Source organism: Anarhichas minor, unplaced genomic scaffold (genome assembly GCF_050575085.1).
Source record: "Anarhichas minor isolate MPS153535 unplaced genomic scaffold, ASM5057508v1 ptg000027l, whole genome shotgun sequence".
Lineage (NCBI taxonomy): Eukaryota > Metazoa > Chordata > Actinopteri > Perciformes > Anarhichadidae > Anarhichas > Anarhichas minor.
Genome location: NW_027466473.1, coordinates 5,061,355 through 5,075,771, shown reverse-complemented (window position 1 = coordinate 5,075,771; position 14,417 = coordinate 5,061,355). Strand labels below are relative to the sequence as shown.

The 14,417-nt window shown below is 43.8% G+C and overlaps 1 protein-coding gene across 1 annotated transcript in view; it reads right to left on the bottom strand.

The window, feature by feature from the left end:
- Positions 1–14,417, bottom strand: part of dscama (Down syndrome cell adhesion molecule a) — a 72,211-nt gene that overhangs the window by 21,149 nt on the left and 36,645 nt on the right. The window contains exons 2-9 of the mRNA XM_076101710.1: positions 14,133–14,279; positions 12,395–12,673; positions 11,911–12,186; positions 10,612–10,908; positions 8,983–9,258; positions 7,345–7,623; positions 6,882–7,001; positions 4,743–4,922 (exon numbers count right to left, since the gene is read on the bottom strand). Of these exons, the coding sequence (XP_075957825.1) occupies positions 4,743–4,922; positions 6,882–7,001; positions 7,345–7,623; positions 8,983–9,258; positions 10,612–10,908; positions 11,911–12,186; positions 12,395–12,673; positions 14,133–14,279 (1,854 nt within the window). The remainder of the gene's footprint in view (positions 1–4,742; positions 4,923–6,881; positions 7,002–7,344; positions 7,624–8,982; positions 9,259–10,611; positions 10,909–11,910; positions 12,187–12,394; positions 12,674–14,132; positions 14,280–14,417) is intronic.

The window sequence follows — 14,417 nt, the reverse complement described above, 5'->3', positions numbered from 1 at the left end:
AGGGGAATAATAATAACACATAATTATAGCAGAACGGCTACACTACTAGTGTGGGGCTATTCATCTGTGATCAAAGGAAGAGAGAACTGAGACCATCTCAGGTTCAATGAGATGGGATGAAAAGGGATTACATTGTTTTTTTAGAAGCATCATTTGAGGCAGCTTGATAGTTATTAAAGACCAAAAGGAAAGGACTTCATCAAGCTCCATTTTGGAAGTCCACTCGGTCTACAGATGAGATTATGAGGTGTCTGATGTTAGTAATGCACTAAACTGTATGAGTTGGGTTTTTTCTCTTGATGAAGTATGAATTTCTCTAGGAGCGCACTATTTTCTTGATCATCTGTATCTGATTGTCAAAGTTGAACCCTATAAATGATTATTTTTCTAACATTCTTTAAGTGCTGAAAATATTTAATTAAAACAAAAAAAAAACCTCTGGTGTGCCATCTTCTCTCCTGATGAGCCGGAGTCATGACAGCATCGCCCACGTTGAGAGCGCTGGGATGCAAGCCTACATTTCATCCCACACTGTGTCACTGACTGCCTGGCTGGCCAGTGTTAGCCGCAGGGCACCCCGGCTCGATGGGGCCACGAGGGGCCGGACGAGAGACGACGAGCTGAGATGCGTATAGCTCCCTGCCCTGGAGGCCCACTGTAAGTGGGCTGGGGAGGAGACGGTGTGGATGGGATGCGGGTGGGGTAGGGGGTGGGGGTGGGGGGGAGCAGCTCTGTGGCGATAGCACAAAGATGACTGGTTCACTGGCCGCCTGCAATGTACTGAAATAATTCTCTTAGCTGCACAATTGGCTTGGACGTGGAGCATGAACTAATGTATGCTCGCAGACTGGACGGGCTTCTGTGGAGAGGTGGGAGGGAGGGAGGGAGGGGGGCTTGGATGCAGATGAGTAAATAGGATGAAAGAAACGGAGATCACAAGAAGAGGGGACTTCCTTATGCTCGTCTGAAGGACGTCGCGCTCCGGAGGCCGCTCGGCGACCACAAGGCCCTTTAACCCTTCTCTTCAGTGAAGCCTCATTAGATGCTCTGCCCTCATCACCTGTGTCTGCCAACATTATGATGTCTAATAGGCTTGATTGGTCTTAATTGGCCCTGATAAACATTGAGTGGCTGTTGACTGACTCTGATAGTATCCGTTGTGGATTGGTAATGAATTGACTGAAGTGCGTCTGTTTTGGCGGTGGGGCTGCTGGACTGGAAATTGCACCAAAAAAATCATTTGTTTAAGCCTCCACCTGCAACCAGTGTCACGACAGTAAAAAGAAAACTGATTACAACTCCTATAAAGAAGCGTAGGGAATATAATATGAACACAAGTGCATCTGCGCATACAGGCAGACGTGCAACTTAATCCTGGTGCGGTGAGTGCAAGCAATTTCTACTGGCGGAATGATGCATGTTGTATTATGACGAAGCATTAGCCTATGCACAGACGCTCATAACAATGAAAGTGCCAAGCTAGGACATCACAATAGCAGCAATTCATTTCCCAGGGAGTCTGCCACAATAGCCTGGCGGAGAGGGATCTATCTAAAGCGCTGCATTAGCCGTGCGGTCCATTACTCTTTTGTAATGGGCCGCACTGTATCTGTGCCTTTACATTACGTCTCTTGCATCGACGCGTGCGGTGCTTTGTCTGTGTGTGCGTACGGGCTCGCCTGCTCACCTGTGTCACACATATGACCTAACAGCTGCTTCTCCATGCATGCGTCTATACCAGACATCTCAGAGCTCCTGATTGAATCTATTGATTTTTTTCCCCCCACTGTTTGTTTACTGATACATCAAGCCACACTTGGACAGCCAATAATACACAGCGAAGATCATACTATCCATCACGTGAGGACTTCAGCGTGCGTCAGCTCGTGTGCCTCCCTAATTGGCTCCTAAGCCTCTTAAGTAGCTGCTGCTGCTCAAGTGGTGTAGGCTGGCCTGGATAAACAACGGAAAAACCAGCACAGAGTGTACAGAACATCAGTGTCCAACATTACCGAGCATTACGGCCTCGGATGTACTAGTGGACCGCACAGGCTCAGCGCTGTGCCTGTTAAGTACATGGAGAGGCTTTAAGGGATCCTGAGCTCGTTGTCTGCGCACGCACTACACCTACTCCCAGACACACACACACACACACACACACACACGCACACACACACACACACACACACACACACACACACACACACACACGCACACACACACGCACACACACACACACACACACACACACGAGGTAGGATGAGGTGTGGCTCCTCTGGCACCCGGGGAGATTCGGGTTACCACAGAGAGCAAAGAGACACAAATCAGGACAGCACAACTATCACAACAACAGCCTGACACTTCAGGAGCAGAGCACGCAGCTTAGGGACTGCTGACACGCACAAACACAAAGCCCCTAACACATAAAAAGACAAAGATCAATAATGCGTGCATAACAAAAAACAACAACAAAAAAACTTGCAGTGTATTTGTTTTTCCAGGATCATATATCACACAGGGATCTGGTTAATGTAGAAGTCTGCCACAACAGTGAAACTAGTTCCAAAACTAACTAGTCAGACTGTGAAAAACGTTTGCCAAATACTGTATGCCCCAATTAAGTAAACATGTAATGTGTGGCTTGTTTTGTCTGACCAAAGGGTAATCAGATTACAATGACATAAAACACAGGAAAGCAGTGAATCCTCACACTGAAGAATAAACAAAGAAATTAAAATGTCACCACAAGATTTTGACTTTGCTGGCTGCAGCGTGCTCTATAAACCAATTCATGCTAATTATTCTGAGCAGGTTTTTTGCCATGAAGTGCCTCTCCACCTGTTCTGTGGTTCTATCAACCATGAAATACTACATGTGACTGTTCGCCTGCAGTAGTCTATACCAGGTGTTCTCAACCTTCTGATTGTTTTCCGAGGAACACCTTTCCAAATAAAGGACAGAAGAACATAACATGAAGACAAAAGGAGAAAAGAATAACCTGGGCTGTAAACATTTAAAGCTGTAATGACCAAATCAAATACTCTGCTTAGCCTCACCCATCACTGCCTGCCATTAATCCGCATTTAATAAACTCAAGGTCATATTTCATCACCAAATGCTTTGGAACTGGTGCAGGGTAGTCTCCAGCATTACCTTTTCCTTTCAAAAAACAATCTACAATCAGCTATATTATGTTTTTAATGGAAGTGAAAGGAAGAAATACAATTGAGTAGCTTGCTAATCAGCTGGAAATCCAAGGACTTAAAGAGTAAAAACCTCTTTCTTCCATTAAAGCAAAGGATTTACAAAAACATCAGACCAGACTATGGAGGACTAATCACCGGTAGCATCCTACACTGGGAACCTTCAAAGATATTTTATTGTAAATCCCACTTGATTGGCTGAAGAGACTGTACTGAGAGTCTCTGTGCATGTGTTTGTCTGTGAGGGAGCATGATAGTCAGACAGGAGGGGTCATGGAGGAGTGGTAGCCTATTTTGGCTGAGGCTGGCAGACACTGAGACACTCAGCAGGGGAGCAGAACTCTGCTCTGGCTTGATAAGAGCCACGGGGGCCTAAGCCTCATCTAGCAGCGACTGATCAAAATGAGCGCCGAGCCACGGCGGACTGGCTCGAGATCACACTTGCACATGCAAATCCACAATCACGTGCACAAGCTCAGACTCAGAAATACTTGCGACACAGTCGTTCGTCACAGAAGAAGTATGTAGACTGTCAAATCTATGCTTTTAGTGTCTCTCTCTTTGGGAACATATGGAGAATTATGTATTAGACTCCCATGGTTTATTAAGTGCTCTTTCAACCTGAGGAGGGCAGTATTCATGCTGACTTATCTTATGACAAAAACACTTTGAAGTAAGCAAACATTTAAATGTCTGAGAATTGCATGACTTTAAAAGCTACTCTTCAAAAGAAAGCACATGATTCATGTTTCATGATTGTGATTGTACAGTACAGAGCTCAATAATATTACCTTAAAAGTAATTTGTTGTTCCTGGTCATGATCTGTTATTGGTTAAAACTTGAAAAGAGTAAATCCATAGCTGTGCTGTATGTATGTGTGAGCGTGATGGGTGTTAGCTCAAATCCTTTGATAATGTGGGTGATAATAAGAACATGACAAATACAACATTGCTCAGGCACAAAATAAATATACATACTGTAAGCATTTTTAAAGGAACTAAAGAAAAGAGGAGACGTAGGGAACGAGATGTACATGGATAACCCATTCCTCCTCTAGCCCTTTTTTCCCTCCATCCCTCAGCCCGCTTTTCCACATGGCAGCTCCTGCCTCCATGCAGAATTCAAGGCTTAATGGAGGGGAGCTAACTCCTTGGCCACACAGCGGGTAAATGCTGTACTTTCTCCGAGAGATGCGCTGGCGCTGGCTATGCGCGTTGCTTTCGTGGGATTCATTCAGGCAGAAAGCACAGAGCGGGCACCATGACGGCATCTTGCTGGTGGCCTGACTGTCGCGGACAAAGCCGACTCCAGTTCAACTCACTTAACCTTTGTGCTTTAGTGTTTACTTTTTACTTTAATGTCACCGGCAGCATTGAGCATAAACAGCCAGAGCATGGAAAAAGAGAAACGTATTGGTGGAAAGCTAGCTTTAAGAATACACTACATACAAAGATAATGCAGGCCTCACCGCCTGCAGCATTCTTAGATGCAACTTTTACATTCTTAGGTTTTAGGTGGTGTTTTCCCATGAGACTTACTTTTGACATTGAGATACATGGACTTGCTGACATCAGCTCCAACGTCATTGCTGACTCTACACAGGTAGAAGCCACTGTCTTCTTCCAGCACATGCTTGATGAACAGAGAGCCGTTGACCCGCACCTCGATCCGAAAGCCTGAGTTGAGGGCGATGGGTTTGAACTGAGGGACCCCGGCGCCTGTCAGAGGGGACAGAGTGAGTGTTAGTGTTAGTGTGAGGATTAGTCCTAAATACAGGAAAACTAGTTACTATTGTACCCCTTTATCTCAGACATGTCTAAGGATTTAGAGCTAGCCCAAACACAATCACTGAAATACATTCAAACCCTACAACAACATTTCTGCTATAAAAATAATGGTGGATCAATTTAGACTATCAGATATGCTAACACACCCAAAACAGCTAAATTAGCATGGGGAAAAATACATTGTGAGGAGTTATTGAAGAGCAACAATTGAATAAGGCCATATCATGTTGACATACCTCTGATATTCTAATACTATTTATTATAATTGTACCGAATTCTATTAAGGTTTTTGAATGAAGCTTTTCTGTCATATTTTATGATATCATTACCCCCCAAAAAATGTAAAAACCTCGGACAAAATTCTTAATATAAAGGATTCATAAAGTGATTAATCGGATTAAATGAGTTTGTCTTTTTGAAATAAACTTTCTTTCATGAATACAACTCTAAACAACAACATATATGGACTGAAGCAGAATATTTCATTTAAATCTATCTTTTTTTCAATCAATTTTGTCCTTTGGACTTCATAATGCTCTGGAGTTATGGAAAAATGTAGTCCGAAACCATCCTACGCGGTCACCACTGGAATCTAATTTTACAAATAGTAAAATACTTATCAGTGTTTCCCCCATATTCATTCTGCACTGCTAAAATTTCACATCATCATAAATATCCTCGTGTTTCACCAAGTGAACTTCTTTAGTATCATCCTCAGCATGTGTACTCACTGTACCTCACTGATAAAACACAGTTGCTTTGTATATCCATAGTTGTTTATGGTTAAAGCTACTGTAGATATTCACCAAATAACAACATTTTTTAATTGCTGACAACCTTGTAAACTGTATTGTAGCACCGTATATTATTACAATGTATTCATTAGTGGAGATATAGGGGTCTGTGGATGAGATGAGGGGGTAATGGATGTCTACATCCACGCCTGTGGCTTTGTGAGGCTGTAGTTAAGACACAGTGCTGCTTAGAACCAAATGCTATTGTGAGCAAGCTGACATGCACAAAGCAGAATGCTTACATGCTGATGTTTAGCAGGTATAATGTTGGTCACCATCTTCGTTGAGCATTTTTAGCATTCAAACATTTGAGGCTGGTGAGATTTTTAATAGTTTAGCAAGTATTTGGTCATAAACCAAAGTATTGACCTGATGATGGTGCTACATGAAACGTCAGAGGATCACCAAAGTTATTACAATTCAGGATTACTGAATGTGTGTATCAAACGTCATGTCAGTTCTTCCAACAGTGCTAGTTGAGATACTTCATTCAAAACCAAAAATGTGAGCCTGATGGTGGCGCTAGAGGGAAAGCCAAAAGGTTCACCAAAGTCATCAAGTTTAGCTTTAGATAAGCTTTGCCTTACAGTAACAGCGAATGAGCCTCGGTCATGAATCATAGTAAGTAAGCAATGTCATAAAGATCCTTTTTGTTTTCAAGAGTCACTGTTGTTGTGTCCAGCCAGGATGGGATCATGTTAGTTTACTATTTACATCATCTCTCTCCCGGGGAATGGAAAAGCTCTTGCTTCTTAGCTCACAGTGCTTGTGTGGACTTGAGGTGGGTGTTGTTATGCGTTCAACCTCAAGGCTGTGGACATTATATTTGTTGAGTTGGCTTTCAAAAAAAGATCATCTACCACAGAGAATACGCTTGCCGTAGGACAGAAAAAAAGTCTTAACATACAACTCAGCGTGATTGTTAAAAGAGAAGACAGGCAAGTTATCCAGTTAAAAGTCTTTGAAAACACGTCCAACACTTTCAACGAACCTGGAAGGGACAGCTGTGTGTTACTACATGTAATATATGTGTGAGTGTGTAGCGAAAAGGCACTTGTATAGTAATGCGTATATTAAAGCGTGTGTTCTGCTGTACCTTTAGAGTACTCCCACTGGATGGTAGGAACAGGATAGCCTTCAGCTGAGCAGTTCAGTATCACTGCCTTCCCATAGATGCCGTCCTGGTCCTTCGGTTGCACCACAAATTTGGGAGGAACTGCAAGACAAGTAGACATTACATTATACTTATTCATCCCAACATGCAATATATGTCTACTGATCAATAACAGCTCACTTTGAAAGAAATCTCTCGAGGTCTTTCACTAACCAATCCTCAGTCTTAAGAGTGTTTTTCATTGAATTCGGGGAGAAAGATCAAGGACCAATATAAACCTTACAGATAATAGTTGGGTGAAAAACTGGTCATTTGGATCTGATACTGACACCCAGCACTATGTTTTCTGTCGCCAGCAGAAAACTTTTAAGAGTAAAAGACACAAGGCTCCTTGTTTGTATCTCGTAACCAACCCGCTTCTCTTACCCGCCTTCCCCTTACTCACCTCGGACGATGAGCTGGCTCTGGTGCTCCACGGCGGCGGCCTGGTTGCGCGCGACGCAGGTGTAGTTGCCGTTGTGCATCAGCGTGAGGTTGGAGACACGCAGGGAGCTGGTAAAGTCTATGTTGTCGATGGTGACACCCAGGCTGACCGGGATGGGCCGACCGTCCTTCTGCCAGGTGATGAAGACAGGTTGGTCGCCGGACATGACCACGCAGGGGATGAAGACTCGCTGGCCGATGGAAAACCGAGGGAACTCAAATGGGTGGATGGTAGGTGGAACTGGGGATGAGACATTCAAATTCAATTGCGTCGCAGGAGTTTGACCTCAGGCCTGTCGGTTACATACCTACAATTTAGGTTTAACAACAGAATTTCTTGTGTATTTTGTTTCTATTGATCTTTTAGTTTTTAAAAACGTGACCGATGTGGTCACTGCATCTTCAATGATTTCTTTCTTGTATGGTATAGTGCCATTGTTAAGCACTTTGCTACTTATGTCATACGTACATAAAAAAAGACGATGTCTAAATATGTACACGGCATGGCTAAACTACCTAATAAAGCACTGTCATAGCAACTCATTAGTCACAATTCTCTCTTTATTACCGAGTTAGTTCCCAATATTCAAACACCATGCTGTGATTTAGCAGGAACGAGAACATTTTTTTTATTACCTCCACAAACGGCTGAATTCTCACTCAAACAACATGCATGTAACATTCTCTCTCGCTCTCTGGGGACACCGTAGCCATCGTGAGAACCAGATGCTTTGGAAAATTAATGATTTAAAATAACATTGGAATAAGCTGCACTTCAGCGCTTATTTAATTCACAACAAAATAGGCATAATAGGCTCCTGGGGATTCCCTCTCGGCAGCGCTGGAATGCTAAGCAGCCGAGAGGCAAATTAGCCGAGGCAGAATGGAGGTATAGCTTTGTCTACGCTGTGTGCCCCCCCCCCCTCCCCCTCTCCCTCGCACACTTGTTAGCACGTCAAGACCCACCAGAGAGAGAGGGTGGGGGGGGGGGGGGGGTGTTGCCCATCCCGACATTTCAAATCATGCATTGAAGAAATCATTGAAGAAAGAAAGCCATCTGAGGTTATCATCGTCCAGGCTCAGCTCAGCGCTGCTGCATATTCAGATGAGCCCCAGATAAACTGGCCAGGATGATGGAGATGGTGCTTCGCTATCAGTGATGTGAGTGTGTTTTCATTACAGGTCGTGGTATACAAATATCCCTTTGCATATCTGTGTTGTCTGCGACAAGGAAATGTTTAGATACTAAGGTGATGCTTTAATGTATCTTTTAAATGCGATGAGCTGCATGTACGCCAGATGGAAAGACACAGGGTCAGTGTGCAGACTGATGAAGAGATTCCGTCTTAGCATCCAAGAGATTAATGATGGAGTAAACATGAACGTACTGCCGTATGATTCCGTATTTACATCTCAAATAAATGGCCTAAGCTGCTTACTTGACACTTCAGGTTGATAATAATCCTGATGGAGTACCCATGATTACACACAGCTACGGCGCCTAAATCTTGTGCTATTTTTCTTAAAATAAAGTCCCGGCTTAATATCCAGTGTTGAGTCATGAACTGTAGCTGAAGACAGATCAGACTGAGGTTCATACCTTTCACAGTAACATAGACGCTCTGGTGTGTGGAGAGCTGTGGCTGCACCAGCACGTTGCATGTGTATTCGCCTTCATCCACATCCTTCTGCACGTCAAACAGCTTCAGGGTGCCGTTGTTCTCGAAGGCCCGCTGGCGGTGGTTGTATGGCAGCAAATTGGAGTCCTTGTACCACTTGATGGAGTAGTATGGGTAGCCAATGACGCGGCAGTGGATGTACATGTCCCGCCCAGCGATGGCAGTGAGGTTTTTCATTGGTCTGATGCTGGCAGGCCCTTGAAGGACACATTGGAGAGACAACTCTCTTAAAATGATTTTGAGGCAGGGGGGGTGCTCAAAAAGACAGATGTGCTGTGTTGTGTGTGTTTTCACGACACCACAAAACATGCCGCTAACATGCCTTGATTCATTCCGACAGCAAGAAATCAAAACATTGCCTGGATTTATTTAGGAGATCCAGACCGCCTGACTGAAAAATTCCTCATGGTAAGTCAAAGAAAAAGGAAATCATCCCCAGTGGACCCGTTCGGCTCTGCTCTGTTTTCCTTCATATCACTTGTGCTTTTTGCCTTGTGAGAACCAGGGGCTCGTGTACCCTTCTATTTGAGCCTATAGTGAATATTACCTTGCGCTGCCACCTCTTCGGTGCCGGCTGTGATTGCCTCTGACAAGCATTAGAGTGGAATGGTCCCTCTCTCCACTCATGAAGCTATTATCAAAACCATTACTCATGTTGCCAGTTTCCGCACACACTTGTGAAAAACCAACAGAATAACCAATGGGCTTCCATAGCTCAGCGTCTATCAGGGAAATGGACTATTAGGCTTCTCTTTAAAGCACTATAGAAGACAGTTTAACTAGGCTCTGTAGTGTACTTTGAGCACAAGCATATCCTGGGTTGCTACTCTCTTTAGCACGATTAAGGAGCCAACGATGTGAGAAACAGTCATTACACTTTCTCTGCAATGGCACCTGTGGAGATTTATCTTCATTGCTTGGCTGCATTCGGCATCCACGGACCCTTGCTTAAGGGCTGGAGGATCGCCCTATTTAGCCTTACAACATGCAAGAGTGAGCACAATCAAATTAAACCAATCAGTGCACAGAAAGTGTCATTCCCTCTCTGCAATATAGAAATACTAATAGCCTTGAAGCAAGTACAGAAAGCTTGAGCGTCCCGGTATTACCGCTACATGACAACAAGCAACCCAGCCAACCATGTCCCTGTAGAGAGCAGATAGCACTACAGTCATACACTGGAGCTAACACTAAATCACCCTAATGGCGTCCCAATATAAAGCTATCAGCAGGTGTTGGGTAGGATGCGGGGCATTAGAAAAGTTAATGCTGACAGCAGTGACTGATGATAAGAGGAGCCAGTGCAGGAGGCTGTAACAGTATCTGCTGTATTCTGAGCACTGAAGCTACGATATCAAGTTTCTAAATGGAAAAACTAGCAGCACATCCGATGACTAAAAATAAAAACTAATTGACAGATTTAGTCAGGCCTTCTTGCAACATCTGCACATCCCAGGCACTTTAAACATAGCCAATTCAAAAGGAAATAAATCAAGACACGTTGATGTGTATATGTGATGGTGTGTTGGAAGAGTTGATCTGACAAGCACCTCTTACGTTTATTCGCGCCTGGTAGGAAACTGTCCCGGCCGAGTTGTTGCAGATGCAGCGATACACCCCTCCGTCAGGCACCTGGGTCTGGCTGATGTTGAGGTGGCTGACCACGTGGCCCTCGGGGTTGGTGTAGTGGGAGATGCGGTGGCGGCTGTCCCGCACAACGGGTTCGTCGTCCAGGGTCCACGTTACCCGGGGCTCCGGCGTGCCCTTCACAGTGCACGACAGCGACACAAACTCATTGATGTTGTAGACCTTCTCGCTGAATGAAGCCAGAATCTTGGGGGTGCCATCTGGGTAGTGGAAGGAGACACACATGGCAATGTGAAATTTATAGGACTTATTTAATAGATAGGGCTGTACTGAATACTTCATAATGTTGACATTCAACTTCTAAATACAAATTAAAATGCTGCAGAACTGTCCATTCATTCTGTTTAAATCCAGTATTTCTGCACAGTTTCAAATAAATATCAGGCTAAACTAAGATTATTAGAATTGTACTATTTGTAGAATTAGATTCCAATGGGGGCTGAGTAAGTATCGTTTCTGACTTGAGTGAGCCAAACGTTTCTAATAACTCCAGAGAGTTTTAAAGTCCAAAAGTAAATTATTTCTTTCACTGCAGTCAAAAATGTGTTTGTTCCCCCTGCTTGCTGCACACAAAGGGAGCCAGCACATGTATTAACAGTGTGGTCTAACAGCAATCTAACAGCACCATTAATTATATATATTTTATTTCCCCCCATTTTTTTAGGGTGATGACGTCATAACACACGACGGCAGACATTCAAAGCTTCATCAGAAAACCTCAACAGAAGATTCAAATTTCGAAAGGAAAGATATTGGGCACAGCCCTAACAATAGATCCTTTTATAAATGAGAATCTATTCAGAATTTTTTTTCATTGCAATACATTCATGTCCGCTGCATAAAAAGCTAAATCAGAGTGTAAAGCAGATTAATAGAGCTCCTTTCTCTGGCTCCACAGCTTCATTGATTATCAATATTCTCCTTACATTGGTGTGGTCATGGGAGGCAGACACTGCAGCAACCCGGATTGTGTAACAATATGCAGGCCTCTTTCAGAAAATCTAATAAAGCTGAGCTGTACTGCAGCACTACACGGCAGCACCACGTACACTGTCTGGATTTGAACATGAACACACAGTTTGGATTCACACGTTCATACACAAATACATGTACATGCAACAAAAAGACATTATACATATAAAGTACTGTATGATTACTGCTCCCACCCTCACATCTCCAGTAAGATCACTGTGAATTCTGACCTTCCAGTATGACTTGGACAAAGTCCTGGGCAGATATCTTGCCGTGTCTGGCGAAACACTGATAGGCTCCTCCATCGCTTTTGGCCATACCAGCCATGACCAGGTTCTCCCTGTTTTGGCCTGTCATGCGAACGCTGTTACTGGGGTAGATGAGCTCTCCGTTGCGGTACCAGGATAACTGGTACTCCTCGGAGCCGGTTATACTGCACGACAGTGAAACCTGGCTTCCCACGCTGCCCTTCACCTTCCGCGGGTTCACCACGACCTTCAGGGGCTCTGTAGGTTAGGAACTTTTGGTATTATTTGTTTTCTGTAGTTTAAACAAGATGTCATTAGTTTGCCAGTGAAAGATTCAAAATGCTACGTGTAGAACCATAAAAATCTGAAGCAGCATCTTTAGCGTCCTAGCTTGTCAGTGTTTTGAGGCATTATACCACTGATACAAATCAACCCAAATGACGTATCACCAGCCCATGATACTGACCTTTTACCAGCAGCCTGCCGACCACCTCAGCATTGCCGTAGCCATTCCACACCTCACACACATACGTCCCTGTGTCGCTGGACTGCGCTCTCTCTATCAACAGGCCTGTCACACTCTGTCTGAAGCGAGTGTCGGGCTCCAGCGGCCGGTTGTCCTTCAGCCAGCGGTATTTGGGTGCGGGGTGACCGGAGGCCTTGCAGGGCAACTCCACTCGATGAGACGCCATCACCTCGCGCCGCTCAAAGCTGTCCAGGATGTGTGGTGCTGAGTTGATGGGGTCTGCATGGGGTAAATAGGGTGTAGTAGAGGTTTGAGTTATTTTTGCTGTCACTTCTGACCAATTTCCAAACCCTAGTTCTGTTGCCTATCAAGTTATATGTGGAGTTGAGAATGGGATCATTGTCAGAGTGACACACTCATATTTTCTTTTCACTTGTCATGTTGGGCAAGTGGGTCTGAAATCTTCCCCAAAGTACATTTTTTCTTTCCCCTATAAAAATTGCTTTATTTATCAGTGGTTAACAAATAACAAAGACTAAAGTTACAGTAATTGGCATGTTAAATCTTTATTGAATTCAATTCTCTCAAACTTGCGGCAAACTGCGTAAAACATTGTTGGAGTTTTGCCCACATCCTCTCTAACACGACCCAACTAAACTCCTGTTTCTTGGTTAATTGATGTGCTTGCTTGCGCATCGCCGCCATTTTCTCGCGAGGGCCCGATCGGTACTGTGCATGTTCAATGCTCAACAGAGATGAGAAGGAACAAGATTGGCTCATTGCTTGGCTACCTTCATCACCAGCTGCAGAAAAAACAATCAATGTCATCATGTTTTCCCACTTGACCGATCTGGTGAGTATCTAGATTTAGTAGGCTGATGTGGCCTTTTACTTGCCCTGGGCAATCCTTATTGTTGAGCCCTGTTTCTGTGTTTTTATTTACCCATATAACACAGGTTTATGGCTAAAAGCTAATATGTCGAAAGTATCTATTGTGTGTGTCTAATGTTTTATGGTTATCATGGTGGCGGAGTGGGTAAAGGGGAACGAACTCTTGTCATATTGTGAGTTTCAATGTGTTCAGGGATGGTATCCCCAGAATATACGAAGAGCTAAAAGTCACTTTAAAATCGTTGTTTCAATCGTTATTTTGATCAAAATCTTTCATTTCACTTGGTGGGATGTCCTACAGAGATGCATGGTCAAAATTGAAGATTATTATGTTAACTTTTAGTTCTGATTAAAAGCTCCAAAAACACTGGATCCTACAATTCACATAATGCAACTGAATAGTCGAGATGACATCACATTGTCACAGGTTGAATAGTACCCCTCGCGACAAGTGAACTGATGTTCATGTGTAAAATCTGTCCCTTTATGTTCGGGGTAAGGAGGGCGATCTTCTGTCCTCAAGCCGTCCCCACAAACTGTGTTGGCACAGTTCTGATGACCTTTATCACATGTCATCTCCTCTTTAATTCATGTGCTTTTCCTGTCACTCTCCATCCTATTCACTATATCTACATTGGTTTTTCACAAGCACAGATTTATTTCCATATGGTCCTCGGTCACTTTGAAGCCAAACAAAATCAACAGTTGAACTAAAAGCTAAATGAAACAAAAGAAAAGAGAATAAAATAAAGAACTTGATAAGCAGATAGATTTAACTACATGTCAGGACGTGATATTGTTGCTGATGCACAACTTGAACGTTTGCATAGACTGCTGTTCTTCTTACCTGAGACAATGAGGCGGGCACTATTGCTCTGTCGGGTCTCTCCTGTGTACCGGTGGCGTGTCATACACCTGTAGTTGTACAGCCCGTCCTCCATTTGCACATCGAGGATATACAGGGCTCCCGTGGATGTGATGAGAAACCGTGACACTGCAAATAAGTAAATAAATAAAACATATCAAGTCGCTGCACATTATCGATGTATTGTGCAATTTAAACGGGTCTTAATAAAACCAAAGCAACATTTGACAATGACAGCTCCCCTGAACGTTGTTACTGCCTGTGGGC